We start from the raw sequence: 15,619 nt of genomic DNA on the forward strand, positions 1-15,619 counted from the left end.
CATTGGATATTTATCCATTAAAATGCTGTTGATGGGCTGATGTGGCYGGTCTGGTATTTCCTTCTTCCAGGATTTCTATAAAAAATATTTGGTAAGATGGCTCAAATTCTGTTTTATTTTAATAATGGAGCCTGTGTACCCATGCAATTTGTGCCGCATACAGTCCCATCCCCTCTCTAATATATGTCCTCTAACATCATAGACTCCCTGGCATATTTGCATGACAGACCTCTAGAAGGGTCAGACCTCTGCCTAACTTTGTTATTAACCGATGAGCAATGACATCTCTGCAGATGAGGGACATATTTTGCTACATTTCTAGTTCAGTARTGACATCTGTATATTATTGATGCTGCCAGCAAATAACAGGCCATTGCTAGCTGGATCACCTCAAACCTCCTTACGTGGCGGCAAGTACTGGCTGCTGTCTTAGGAGATGGCAGAGAGACCTAACGGGACAACCTCAGCAGCAGCTGAGTTAGGGGCATCTCCAGTTGCCACTCGGCATTAGCCAGGTATCCTTTTACTTTGCCAAGTGCCCTGTTTGATCAGCATTTCACCCACCCCCCAGCTCAGATGAGCCCATCGCGCACGCCAAGCGGCCTGGCTCTGCAGCACTCCTCCAAGCACTAGCACAGGCTCGCTTCGGGAGCTGAGCGGAGCCGTGCCTGGCAGCCGGCCTGCTGGGACCGAGTGGTGCCCGGGTGGCAGGCTCGCCGTCCCGCTGCAGCAAGAGGCAGGCCCTGACCACACGTGGCGCGCCGGCGAGAGGCCTGCCTTTTGCCCTATTTTCAGGGTGGAGAGAGGATTATTTTGGACCGATGTTGCCCACCACAGGATCCAGTTTAGTCTGTTGCCCAGCAGCAGGGGACATTGTGTCCGGGGAGCCGGCTGTGCCACTACAGGGAATGTGACTTTTACGGAAAAGTTTCTTCAAAAAACACGTCACCTGCTAGACTACGCTGTAGTTTTGACTGCTTCTGTCTGACATGGCAAACCCAGAACAATGTGGTACCTCTCACCAGGGAAACAGCACTTCGTATTGGCAGGATCTGCCTACAAACCTGGGCCCGCAACTGTGCAGGAGGATAGTTACTCCAGACTGGAATGAGAACTTCTGACCCCTAGAACACAGCACCAGGCATTTCTTTTTCTTTCTCAAGGGAACTACTGAAGAAGTAAACATTATCACGGCTCACACCAGGGAGAAAATGAGAAATGGGAATGAGGAAGAGGCTGTATTATTCAAATGGAATTTTTTTAATTTATCACATTTCATTTCCTATCAGTGCATCTAGAATTCAAAGAAGTAATGTTTAGATGAGTAACATGAAAAATTACCACTCAACATTAATTTACAAATGATGTGGAAAACTGCTGTAGTATTTCTTCAAGCCTAGGGAACAATCAAACGAGGCATCTTAGTGCCCTCTTGTGGATTTTAGTGTCCAAAACAAAATATTTTTTGCAGAGCATTTTAACACCGAAGGCGAAACTACAAGAGAGCACCATACTGCTCCATATAGGAAGTTAAATGCATTTTTTTTGGTTCCGAGTTTTCTGGAGGTGAGGACTAAAGCAAAAAAAAAGTGGTATGTTTCTTCTACAGGCGGATTTTTTTTTAATAACTAATCATTAAAAACTATAAAGTTTTTGATATAATTACATATATATATACACACACACACATCTATATACAGATGGTATCAGTTTAGCTTTGTTGTACTTTAATTGCAATGTTATAGTTTATGTACCAAAGAAAAAGGGTCTAGAGTAGCGACACCAATGTAGGCTGACCATTCAGTTACACTCACAGAAGATAACTAAACTAGAAATTACCTTCAGTATTTTTCTTATTCCACTTGTTCTAWGCTAGTTCCAGTTTTAATTTACATGTATCCTCAGACTCTGCACTGCGATGTAAGCCAAGTCTTAGGGGAACTTACTTTGAACTGACTATATATAGAGCTGTCTTGCATAATTGGAGCTTACTAAATCCTAAATCACCACACAGTGCTGCTGAATTACAGATTCCTCAGCATGCTTTTATGGGACATTTACATATGGTAAAGGAAGTATTTTCTCATAGTTGGACCTACAGAAGACTGAGAAATAAAATGATTTCATAAACACTACTACTCCTAGAAAAGAATGCTTGTGTTAACTATCGTGATTGCTGTACACTTACACACTACTACTCAGTCCTCTGAAGATGTTAAAAAAAACCCTCTTTACAAATTGTGTACTGTTTACAAATAAGCTTTATTTTTTCATTTTATTTTAAAATGTAAGTGAAAGGAATTGTTTTGAAAGCTTATCCATTACAGAAGGTTCATTTCCTGTTTTCTTGCAGGTATCTTAACATGTATTAGTGCCGACCTGCACCCACCAAGTATGTTCTATTTCATAGAGAAGACAAACTCATGCTTGAAATATAAAATTCTAGATCTGAAGAAAAATGCTTTTCAGTGTGGTCTTTTGCAGGTGAGACAAGGAAGAAGGGCAAAAAAAAAAAAAGGTGGAATTGTCAAAAACATTTATTTTTTATTATATTCTTACTTAAGATAAAAGGTCTGGATAGTTCTTCAGATTCCTGCCTTACAGCTAGCTGATCATGCTGTTACCATTGAAATAATGAACATTATCACAACAGAGAAGGCTGAATATTCATAGCCAGGTATAGTATCTATGAAGCCCAACTGCTTGATATCCTGCTTTTTGTCTGTTAAGTTTCCTTGGGAAAAAAAATACCTGCAGTGTCAGCCTCCGCGTTTCACATATACAAATACCAACTAGTAAGAACATGTGGTCAGAAAATGTGTCAGTTCTCACCCTTCTTCCCATACCTCTGATCAGTCCCCTAGAGGTTAGCTCAGAATTATCCATCGGGGGGACTGCAGACAGAGCCCGAAATCTGAAGGGGGCTGGAGTTTGTGTTTCATGGTCTACCGCTATGTACAGATAGAGCAACTCTTGACTATTAAACACAGTAGTAGCTCCAGACTGAGGAACTTCACCTCCCTTAGGCACAACACTGGTTTCAGGCCTGAGCTGGCACCGCCGCAGGGCGGCACTCGCACCACTTGGGCAAGCACAGAGCGGGCCTGCCCACGCCAGCAGGCTGCAGTCAGATCACTGTGATTCTGCACAGCGACAGACACATACTGTATTCCTAGGTAATTCAGTGTAGCGCACAGAGCAGAGAATAGGTTCAAAGTGTATGCAACATTTTATTGAAAAAATACGAATGTTCTGTACATAAAGTACAACTCGATGGGCTTGATAAAATCTCCAGAGACTTATTGGTTAAAAGGTCGTCTTTTCACGGACATAAAACGTGTAACGAAGCAGCAGGTCCCCGTACTTGTGCAAGTGCAATCCCATCGCTGTGTGCGCAGCGTAGCGCCTGGCTCTACACACTGGACTCCAGCATGCTCAATGTACCTTGATGGATGGTCTGCAAGAAATTTAAAGCATCGAAGAACTGCACAGGACTGGTCCTTCAATCCGCTGATGATTCAAATTTTATTATGAAATCTCTGTACTCCTGCTTCTGCGTATCCAATATTTCTGACAAATAAATACAAAAATAAATAGGGGTCTGGCCTCATAGAACCTCAAGTCTCAGAAGCAACACAGTTTGTAGCAAGCTACATACATAATCTCAACTATATCAACATAATTTATTTAAATCTCTATCAATAAATGTATTAAAAGTATAAATTCTTAATCCAATACTGAGAGTTTACTTCTGGAAATAAACCCAGAAAAAAGAAAGCTTTTTTCAGTCCTCTCTTATGATTTAGTGTGCTTTTTTAGAAAATGCTTTATAGCTGAACTGCAGCAGAAACTAGCTGCTATATAATGTAATTCTATCCCCCAAACCTAATATAAAAAGCTTTTAAAATCTTTTTACAGTAACTGACTTTCATGTCCTAACTTTACATACAGTTACTAAAAATACTGTGCATAGCAGTGTTGTCTAAAAACAGGTTTAGTGTTAAAACTACATGCACAAATGCCAGAGTACCAAAGCAGAAACTGAATAATGTGGCAGACACACAATTAACTTGTGTTACTAATTGGATGGTGTAACAATACTGCAGTCTCAAAGATATGTATGTTGCAGATGGAAAGACAATGAATAGGACTGGATGAGGAGAAAGTTAGGCAAAACCCCCTTTTTTTCTTCTCCATTTAAAACTGGAATGTCCTTTTATCACCAAGAAGAAGTGTTAGAAGCTCGTACTAAATCAGGAGTAAATTGTGATGACTTCTCGGCCACCTCCTCTAACAAGTAATACTCTCTCCAAACCCTCAGTCAAGACTTCAAGAAACTCCATATCTGTTTCACTAGAGTCAAGGACAAAAGTAATGTTAAAACCAAAATACACAGTGATTAGCCTGCCTTACAAAACCGTAATAAAGCAGGACATGTGGAATGCTGTAGGCAACTAACCCATCCCCACCAAAAACCTCTGAACATTTCCTAGTTTGTACTTATTGCAACTCAAAAGAGTTGGATTTTTTCTATAGGCAAATTTTGAAAAATCTGGTTAAGTGTTTTTTTTTCCACCTAAGATTCACTATCTGTAGCTGAAAACACTTTTAATCGTTTATGTTGTGAAATACCTCATTGGAGAAGGCTGAACGAGAGATGAGTTTAAAATGTACTGCTTGACTAAATTTGAAACATCCTATATTCATCTTCGTAAACAGRTATCAATACAAGTTTAATAGGTAGCAGTGGTACAGGACTGATGAGAGTTGCCTATAAATCTATCAAACTTTTCATTTTATTTACAAATTTTAATATTACTAAGTTCATTTTAATACATTTAAAATCCATAGGTGACAAACTTTTTCCCATTTTATATAAAATATTAGGCCTCTGACTATCTAAAAGCAGAATTAGTGCTTTTGTGTGGACTCAGCTGCAGTTACAACACTTACCTGCCAGCATTTTGGCAAAATGCGTTAGTACACGGTTCAGTCTTAGCCATATCTGAACTCCAGTCTAACTTACTTTCACATGTTGCTCCTATTTAATAGGAACTGGTTTCACCACAAAGGTACGAAGAGGAGAGAAGAGCAGGAACAGACTACMCCGTATGTCCGAGTAACTTCTCGGGTTTTGGGAGGAAGGGAAGGAAGGAATCTAACGGCTAAAAGTGAACTGTGTGAGTTAGCTCGAAAACAGCATTCACTCTTCTGAGTGAGTGATCTGAACACCAGGTTACACAGCTGAACTCTCTCCCAGCTGCTCTTCATGAATTTTGCATGTTTTCCAGTCACAGTGGCCCAGCCTCTTCGGGGAAATCAAGGAGTAAGTGTCCCCCCTCCCTCCCTGCCCCCCCCTAAAGTCACTCCTAGCCTGGAGTCTGAAAAGCTTCCTGGGCTGCAGTAGCTGCGGTTCCCGCTGTGCTGCAGGGGGGTGTTCTGGCCTCTTCTTTGGCCAGCTGGCTGTCATGTAACAGCTGTTACCACTGCCACCTCCTCCCAGGTTTAGGAGAAAACAGCAGTCATTTTTTCTGCGATCTAAAGCCCACAACTTGCATAATGTTTTTTGTCCCAGGTTAGTGCAAGGCTTGCTAGTTTAACAGTACAAACTGAGGCTGAAAAGCAGCTGCGGACAAAGCACTGCCATGCCAGCTGGCTCACCAGATCACAACCCCCAGCTCTGGCTTTACTTGGGCATGGTGCAAGTGTATCTTTAAGTGCCTACATACTGTAGGTTGGACTTTTACTCTTGCTAGAGCATCGTACTTGGAGCAAAGCTCCCAAATGCTGGTGTGTGAGCATGTGCACGAGTAACGCCCTCGTCTTCAGGACTTCCTGCTCACTGGAGTGGAGATATTACCCGGCGCAGCATGCTGACCGCTGTGAATGTTTCTTGTGTCTCTCCTACGCCCACTGTTGAGAATTACCTAAGTCAGCGCTGTGAATTCCACTCCGGGAAGCAGGTGACCAACCTTTCAATGATGCTGTATTCAGTATGGCAATATCTATGTTACTTTCAGAATCAGCCTTCGCTTCTGCCCTGGAAGATGTTAAAGGTTGCCAAGTTGTTTAGCCTTTTCCGTAATGGCAAAATACTCACAAATGAATTGTATCATTGTGGCCAAAGCCTGAGACTTACCAAGGTCATGGATAAATTAAACTGAATCCAGTAAGAATTCAAACAAGACTGACTTCAGACCTTCAGTGGCACGTTATCCTTTAACCAATTACTGTATGAGCGCCACAAGCCAGTACTCTCCACTCACGGGATAGTTTGTCACATATTACAGCTTGACAACATTTCCAGTAAAATAAATTCAAGTGTACAGATTTTAAAAAGACCTTGTATGAGGACTTAGGCCTCCCCTGAAAGGATACAGTTTTCATCACCATCAGTATTCTTTGGAGGACCAGGCATGTTGAGGAGAACAAGTCTGGCATCATGGGACCTATTTACAATAACTTCATTTAGCTTCACTGCTGTGTGCATCCTTCGGACATTAGACTGGTTCCTGTTGAAGAATCACACTTAGATTTACTGTTCAGAAAAAAACATGCCTCAGGCCTCTGAAAACTGAATGATTAAAAAGTTATTCAAAGCAAACCTTAAATCTCCCAAATACTCTATTAAATGTCAACTCAACACACAGTAATATAATGAAGACACAAAGACATTCCTTGCATAGTTCTTCAGCTACTTCTATTCCATCCTGTAGTCAGGTCTTCAGATTCCAAAGTTAAAATACCTTTCAAGGAGGGCATTTTATACAGATCATACAGTCTTGCACAAGAAGTTAAACCCGTTTGCACAAGGGTGCATGCTGTCTGACCAGGGACATTTGTGGCTACAGAGCCGTCACTTCTGGCAGGCTTCTCTGGCTCCCCTCACTCCCACAGCAGCACCCGTCATGCATCCCTCAGGACTCGGTACCAGAAAACTCTTTCTCAGAGACTCCTCAGAACCRAGCAGAAAACTGGCAGCACTGGCAGCAGAAAAGCCCAGACTTTTCAGGAGAGCACTTGATTTTGGGGTTGAACAGCAGCTGACATCTCCAGAGAAAGCTTGGCTATCTGTGGACTGGCAGGTTGGAATGCAGCCTACACACAGGGGGAAGCATGTGTGCTTATGGGCCTTTTCTGATAATTAGTAAGAATTTTAACCTGCCCTCCAGTAAGGCACTAATCAGCCTCCCTGTCTGGCTGACTATTTGCAAGAGAAAACATGTATGATCTGAGCATCTTCTAAATCTCAATCATGCTTTCAAATTTGAGTAGCCACTTGGTTCAAAAGTTATGGGAGAGAAGGGAATAGATGCAGTATGTGCTCACAAGCCTCTATTCCTTAGGAAAACAGGCTAAAAGAGGTATACAATTAATTATCCAGAAGCTATCATCACAAAATAACATTTTCATGTTATTTTCATGCAGGAACAGAACAGGAAAGTATCCTAGGGGGATTTTGAGCCAGGGAATGTTTCCTTGCTACAGGAAATCAATCATTATTTTGGTAACTTAAAAGGAAAAGCAAAACAGAAATAGACTTAAAGGGAGAACATATTCTCCCTTTGCAGCTTTGAGGATTTTCCACTGATTTTATTTTAATATATTAAAAACAGTTATTATTAGGAGAACTGAGCTGAATATGAATCTGTAGTTTTGTTGATTCAGCTTTACATATTATGAGTTAAAGTCTTCAGTAACTTTGCTCCTTTTCTGAACTTACATTTCTGATTTTAGGTTTGCAAATAAAGTCTATATATATAGAAAATAGAAGATGCAATGGCACAATTAATATTTCTTATACTAACAACAAAGTTTATCCACTTTGAATTACCTCTCTGTTACTTCATACTATTTTATTTAGAGCAAGGACATCGCCTGTCTTTACCACGTCAGCATCAGAAAGCCAGGGACAACACAGACGCCAGATTATGTTTACAGGAAGTGGGGAAGAAAACAGCACCAGAAACAATGAACTGTTATAACTATGTATAGTTTTGGAAAAGTAATTGAAAACTGAAGGTTTGGCATTCTCCAAAGTGACCTCTAAAACTGGCATCTCTGCAGTTATCTGAAAGTGCAGGCTATAAGAAAGTGTTTGCTTGGTGCCCAGAAACCATCAGAAACACCATCATAGCAGTGTTGTAGAATTAGAGCTTCTCCAAGTGAAGAATGTTTCCAAATCTTATGCCATATTCTGCTTGAGAAAATAGGCTCAAACTTGTAATTGTTTTCTTTCCTGATTTAGTTCTTGTCAGGATAACTCCTACAGGTTTTTTGCATGTTATTTGTAATGATACTTAGCTTAAGTGGCTAATCCTGCTCCCTTCAAAAACATTGCTAAGATTCTGTTCAACTCTGACTCCTTTTCTTTTCTTCCATAGTTACATATAGTTTTCCAGCTTTTAGTTGAGAAAATGAAATCTTCCCTCTCAACCATCTTAATGTACTTCTAAGTTAAGTAACAAACTTACAAGTTTTCCCACTCTCTGAAAGCATGGAAGAGGAAAAAGTACAGGTAGTTAACACCAAATTCAGCAGTATATATGATTCATCCTGAAAGAGACTGGAATTCTCACTGATTGATTAGTAATAAGCAATCTGGAACTTTGCCAGGTTTGCAAAGCTGACTGAGTGGGTTCTTGATACAAGATGTAATACGTCAGAGGTCACAGGAGATTTGTGCCTTTTAATACAAAGCCATGTATAGATCTTCACTTCCAGCTGTTTGAGGGGCGCACACATGGTAATACTAAGGCTGCTGTTACATGTCAGTGTTCCTAAAACAGTGAATCTGTCTTTGATGATTTTCTCACACACACGTATTCCACTYCCAGTCATTCACCACCATCTCCACTTCTAACAGATGCCACCAGCTCTTCCTTGCCACGTTAGACGTCCTCACTCCTTACTAGATCARTGAAATTTGCTTTCTCAAACCTGTGCTTTCTTGAGGTTTTGGGGAGATGGGAGGAGGGTTATAATATCATTTAACAGCTCCAATTTAAATCTGACTATACTAAGTATAAATACTGAGGTATTTGTGTTGCATTTAATTGGTCAGCAATTTCCCAGGACACTAACTGCTGTCCTTTCAGTAGCCAGGTCTCACGCATACTGTGCAATCCTAAACCAAGGATTAGGAGGGGAGCGGAAAACATAATAACAGCGTAGCACAACTAGACTTTAGGAGGTGCAAGCTGTTGACTCTGACTAGACTCACGGCTTAATGCTGATCAGATCTCTAAAGCTTCCCACAGCACTGCTTCGGTTCCGCTTCTCAGAGTCACATTTTTCCTTTGTCCAGGTCATCTGAATGTTCTCGGGAACAGGGTCCGTCTCATCTTCTTCATCYGAGTACAAGCTCTCCAGACGTGCTATTGAGTGTCTGTCCTTTACCAGCTGAGCCTAAAGAGCATATGAACGACAAGGTGAACTCACACTTCATTTTACTTCTCTCGTTCCTTTTCAGCAATGGAAGGCTTTTTGTTCCATTGTATCTTTCATTTTTTACAGTCAATATAGCATCTAGGGCAGCTCAGATACCAAACATCTYGCCTAGACAGCCATCTTGCATACCAAATGGAGTTCAAACTGTCTTGAGGGGTGTGAGCCATGCAGAATTTGGACTAACAGAGGCTGAATCTACACTAGAAGAAAGAGATAGTCCGTCTCTCAGCAGGAAATAGTCTGAAACGAGAGGCAARTCTAACCCAAAACTGACGACAAAAAGTTCGACACACACATGCACAAAAATAATATATAGCCTGTATCTTTCATAGCTAAGTGTCCTAACAGTTTAAACTGGAATGAAATTTGCAGTAGGAAAACAGGATATACTATAATTGAGACAAACACCGGATATCCCATATATACCAAAAACAAGGTCAAAAAAGGGTCAAGACTTGCATCCTCAGGTTCCCGAGTATCATTTACATTGCAAAGGGGAACACACAGATCATTCCTACAGCTTACATACTGCCATCATTTTCSCCCAAACATTTCTAGTACGGCTTTGCAGCACAGCCAAGCTTTTCAGTGACTGTATGCAATTTTTTGACACAAGAACTGAAAAAATAAATTAAAAGCTGCAYTAAAAGTATTTCCTTACAGCTTTACATCACAGGAGTTAAATTCAAGAAGCAGCTATATAAAACACTACCAGGAAGGCATTTTGTTTCATCTGCCTCAGCACTCCACAGTAAGTCAACCACAAATGACATACCTCCCTTTCCCTCTCTGTTTTTGTCAGCCTCATTTGCCTCAGCATCTGAGATCTCTGCTCCATCATAAGAGTTCGCTCATAAGTATATGCTGAGATATCACTATTGTGCTGGAGAAATAAGAAAAATATTGCTATATAATCAAATCATAAGCAAACACCATCATTTGCAACATAAAGTGAAAAACTGGCTCTATTCCTTACCATTTCTACCACTTCTACCTCTGCCTCTATTCGGAGTTGATAGAGGAAGGTAGCCAAGTCCTTCTTCATCTGTATGCTGTTATCATCCATCTGGGCTACGGTAAAAATTCTCATTTTGCATTTTCTCCAAACCTGGGGAGGAAACATAAGCTCTTAGTACACTTCAGCCAATAACATTTTGCTCTACAAAACAGAGCCTTACCAATACAACTCGTTTATCAACACAGACTCTGTTATTGGGCCGTGTTTCTTCATGCTGAAGCACACAGAAGTAGGTAATAACAAACATGCGTTTTCTAGTTCCTTACTTTGTGCTGTTTGAGTAGAAAAGGAAGCAACATCAACATGCCTCCATCGTGCACAATCCACCACACATCAATGTTGCCTTCATTGTAACGCTCATGATTGCTAGGGTAGAAAGACACATTTTTGGGAACCAGTAGGGCCAAATGAGCTGCAGTTGTGCAACGAACAGTACCTGCCAAAGAGAGGAACAAGGATTTACCTCCAATGCTGTACGGGTGATCTACTGTGGAAAAGTTACTCACTGAGCAAATGCCAACAAACCATAAAAGTCATYGCTTACGTAAAAAGTGAGTACGGCAAGGCTTGTACAGGCAGGTCAGACCAAATGACACAGGATAAAACAGACTTTCAGGAATATAAGCCCTATTTCAGGTTTGAAATAAAAGCAGTGATCTTCAAAACCATGTACAAGGAGAAAGCATCTGCTCAGTTCTAATTTGACTGTATTAAATAGCTGGACCTCGGAGGAAGGAGGGGAATGCAAGGAGAGTGTTAGCTCCAACAATAAAGAGATGGATAATTTATTGCACCTGTGAAAAGACAGAGGTTATCTAGATAAAGTAATTATAGTTTGCTATTAAAACAGTATGCCTTAAGTCTCTTACTTTTTTTTACCTATACATTACAGAAAGATGAGTTTTAGCTCCAAGATTAATCTTTGAAAAAAAATCTTTCAAAGGTTTCCTTAGCTAGGAAAAGTGGTGTTTCAAACAGAGAAGTTTTGCAAGAAATCATCTACTGGTAATAGGATTTGCTGGTTGCTTTGCCTGAAAGCTTAGTTRTATTTCTCCCCTCTGTCCTCAACCACATCAACTGGTATCGAAAGAGGTATTTTCTTTACCCTACAAAACTTGCTTCAATTGCTACACTTACTCCTTTTGTAACACAAGTGTAAGGCTCTAGATTACTGCATTTATTTAAAAACACTAGCAATAGCATATAAATTTATTAGACTGCATGTATTTTATAAGGCTTAGCTTTGTTAACTAGACAATAAGTTCATGATCAACAGAAGAAACCACAAATAGTAGAAAAAACGGATTTCACAGAGATTCTGTTAAAAACCCACAGTGCGTACTGTGTATGTAATGAACACCTTGGTGAAGAATGTTTGATCACACAGAACCTTCAAAACTAACCTATAAATGTTTTCCATGACCTTGGATCTTCACTTTGCCTCCAGCCATATGGCCATCCCAAAACCACGGTATTGTGTTTCATGCCACCTAGTCCACAGGACTGAATCAAGTGGGCAATTCCTTCTCGAACTTTATTGGCTACAACTACTTGACAAAATCCTTTCACCTTCTCAATGTCCATCATATTCTTAATAGTCTGGAAGACAGACAAGGAAAAACCTCACAACCAACTTTTTCTGCATCATTCGATTACAGTGTAAATTCCTGCTTCGCATATCCACAGGTGAAAAGCATTTTAAGGCAAAGTTCTGCTCCCCTACTTTCCTTAAAAATAGAAAAGAAAATGCCCACTAGTTATAATATAATACTTGTTTTAAACATACATAGTTCCTTTTCAAGCATAATTATTTCTAACAAATTAAGAAAGCTTTTTATGCTGTCCCTTATTTGTAAGAGTAGTAATTGTTAGGAAGATCTGTTACTATTTCACTTTCTAAGCCTAGAACAATTTTTACTAACCTGAGGTTAATGAGTTTCACTGGGACTTCCTGTTTCAGATTCCCATGTATAACATGCTGTGTTATTATATTCATTTTACATATACAAGCACCAAAACCCCACACACCTATCAACAATACCATACTTTGTTTAAAAATAAACAAACAAACTAAACCCATAGGCCTACGAAGCCGTTTTCCATTTGTAATGATGTTCCTCTACAAAAAGCTTCTGAGGAAAAACAACGACATGGTGTAACTACACAGATGCAAACAGGGCTATGGTGTCGTGCTTATACAGTGGGGAAGATGAAATGATACATTAACAAATTTTCAAGACTGTCCCTTCATGTTTTTGTGATAAATTTATCATGACACTGAAAGAACGAACATAGCAAACTTGTTAAGTTCGTATCAAGAAACATTTCAGTATGTCAATTCTTAGGTTCAAAAAGCTAGTCCTCTTTCCTCTATTCATCAGCATACCTAAAGAGTGACTATTTCTTATAAATCAAGATGGTTTTATGCAGTAAGGCTTTTAATACAAGTTGCAAGCACTGGTCTTACATTCCTGAAGCCACAAAGGGACAAATGAAACATATCTGCAAACTCTTTACTGAACAGGCATCAGACTACTCAAGTAATCCTGTATTTGATGGAAGTCTTACTGATGCATCTTTTTCCATGTACAGTTATAAAACTTAAATTCTCTCTCCACTCACCCTTCTTTTTCATTTAGGAATTTATGTTTAAAACACTGACCTGTTCAGCAGCCTGGGCTTCTCCGTAAGTCTCCAAGAAATTCCCCTGGATCACAGATCCTATGATAGTCAAACCTTTGCCAGCTTTCAGCTGGGATGCAAATGTTAACAGTCTAGGGTATTTTACATGTAAATCTTCATCAAGCTTCAGGAGCACCAGCAACTGAGGCCTAGAGAAAGTAAAAATGGGAATGTAATCTTTACTGATGTTTCACGAAAACACTTTTAACAAACCGCCTCTCTGGTCATGCCAATTATGCTTGAGTATCAACTCTGCCACCAGCAGCAATGCAGGATGGTCTCTCTGTAACTCACACATTACAAGGGTTCTATCAATACTAGCTTTACTCCTCTCGACTCAGGGCAGATTTGAAACAGTGAGGGAATTCTGCTGCTGTACCATCTTGACAGCATTAAAACCCTTTCATGTACTTAGCTTAAGAGGCTTGCATTAATGTCTTATTTATGTGTTTCATTTTCAAGGCTTTGTTAAGTACCACTAGAGCATAAACTACATTCATGCAATAGGCCTGTCCCTCCAGATCTGTTTGGATATTTGTAGCAAATATTAGATAAAATATTCATATTTCCCTAAACATACAGATCCCACCTGCCTTCTGTCCCTTAATGTACCACTACAAATCTATTAAGCATTTTCTCTCTCAAGCTATGATTAGGAAAGTATAAGAATATATAGAACTCTTATTCAAGGCAGATATCTACTACTTGTGTTCAGAGCCTAAAAGGAGAGCTGTGTAACCCACAATGGAGAAGCGGGTTCTTGCCTGCATAGTTTAGCTTCAACACACAAGGCGAAAGGGAGAAATGTTGGCTACCGTTCCAATTTTTAAGCCTAGAATGACAGCAGTGATTTCTCCATGCACCCCAGGCGAGTTACGYGGAGCTCTGGGCCTCTGCACTCACAGATCGCTGTAGTTTCCTCAAATTTCACTTTGGAGCTCATCAGAGCCTGATTAAAGATCCAAAGCTAAGAAAGGTCTGCCTGCACAGGACCCACCCAGCAGGGCTAGGTTAGTGTCGGGACAGCTTACACAGGCTCATTGCGTTTTATATTTTAGGCATTTCCATTCATTCACATAGGCCAAAAACATTTCATTTGCYGTTCAGTTTCCTACATGTAAGTGGATAATCACAATTGATTGCATTTTACCAGACTAAAATGAGTACCTCCAGTTCTTTGTGTGTGGAGGGCCCTCCTCCAGTCTGAGTAAGGCGTATCTTGCTGCACTGAGTGAAAGACCCCGGATACCATCACCCCACTCCTTCTCCGCACTGTAAAGGATACACAATTTAGTCGATAAATAGTTGCATTTAATTGCACAGTTACAGCTATGTAACACTTATAAAAGTGTGAAACATACCATTTATCAGATACATATGCATGTGTATCACACATATGCATAAGTATGCATAACATGCTATACACCACAGGAGCTAAATGCAAGTATCTGAGGCATGACAACACCATCTTTCTGTGTTTCATTTGTATCCGATACTCCACTGCGGATGAGGTTTCTCAAGTCTAAAAAACGAGGCCTTTCAATACATGATTTAATAAGATTAAGTTATACAGCCACACGGCCAGCCTGACCCCATAAGATATTAACTATCTCAGGCAGCCTAGCCAAGGATTCAGCTTTAAGGACTGTTCCCCACCCCACCCCAAGGGCTGTCCTTTTTCAAGGATAGACCTTTGCACCAGATAAACGGGATTAAAAGGTGGCTGCCTTCAGGTGTTCTGAGCCTGAAATAATGGTTCATGATAGACAGCAGAAACAGTCCCCAGCTATAGTTTGTTTCCTCTGACGCAGGAATTTCACAGAACACCTTTAGAGGCCTAACAAGCATATCCCGAAGACTTCAGAAGCTTTTTTTCTGCACTGATACAACAAAACAATGAAAAAAGTACTAACAAGAGAATGTCTGTAATTCATGTCTCTAGACAGTGCCCATTCCTTCTCCAAACACGAAGGCTTGAGATAAGTTATATTAAAAAAAAAATTAATTTAAAAAATAGACCCAATCTCCTCCTGTCCTCTTCTATCCACTTAATACTTACCCTTGATATTCAATGTACTTGTATATCATGCCCGCAATAAGCATAGCTACCAGAGCATAATACCAAGATGAAATAAACATCAGTGCCAGGCAAATACTCATGCCTAAAAATGACAGGGCCCTAAAACAAAACAAAACAAAAACAAGGATTTTAATGAGTAGTGGGGGAGGAAAAGCTATGAACAAGTCAATTTTCTTGCTTCTTTTTTCGTTAAAGGTTTTTGTTTTGAACTGGCAATGAAAGTCAAGCTTCCAGTGCGTACCACCCTCACCAAAGCTCCAGTACCCTGTTGTGGGAATGAAACTTTCATTCCATTAAGTACCTTGGTTCTGGGTGAGGATGAATATTACATTGTTGCTCCCTTGTCTAGGGCAAATATCCAGAAAAAYAGAGCATGCCCATAGCCCTCA

General features: G+C 40.2%; 1 protein-coding gene across 3 annotated transcripts in view; it reads right to left on the reverse strand.

The window, feature by feature from the left end:
* Positions 1 to 3,210: 3,210 nt before the first annotated feature.
* SLC12A4 (solute carrier family 12 member 4) overlaps positions 3,211 to 15,619 on the reverse strand; it is a 49,060-nt gene continuing 36,651 nt past the window's right edge. For 2 of the 3 annotated variants that reach the window (XM_085301066.1, XM_085301064.1), the window contains 10 exons: positions 15,210 to 15,329; positions 14,318 to 14,422; positions 13,131 to 13,299; positions 11,872 to 12,067; positions 10,735 to 10,904; positions 10,427 to 10,558; positions 10,226 to 10,333; positions 9,224 to 9,408; positions 6,379 to 6,512; positions 3,211 to 4,345 (listed from right to left, as the gene is read on the reverse strand). In XM_085301066.1, coding sequence (XP_085157192.1) covers positions 4,254 to 4,345; positions 6,379 to 6,512; positions 9,224 to 9,408; positions 10,226 to 10,333; positions 10,427 to 10,558; positions 10,735 to 10,904; positions 11,872 to 12,067; positions 13,131 to 13,299; positions 14,318 to 14,422; positions 15,210 to 15,329 — 1,411 coding nt within the window. In that variant the 3' untranslated portion in view covers positions 3,211 to 4,253. The remainder of the gene's footprint in view (positions 4,346 to 6,378; positions 6,513 to 9,223; positions 9,409 to 10,225; positions 10,334 to 10,426; positions 10,559 to 10,734; positions 10,905 to 11,871; positions 12,068 to 13,130; positions 13,300 to 14,317; positions 14,423 to 15,209; positions 15,330 to 15,619) is intronic. The other variant, XM_085301065.1, reaches the window with a different exon arrangement.

Source organism: Rhea americana, unplaced genomic scaffold (assembly GCF_003343005.1).
Source record: "Rhea americana isolate MKP2758 unplaced genomic scaffold, rheAme1 scaffold_172, whole genome shotgun sequence".
NCBI classification, from domain to species: domain Eukaryota; kingdom Metazoa; phylum Chordata; class Aves; order Rheiformes; family Rheidae; genus Rhea; species Rhea americana.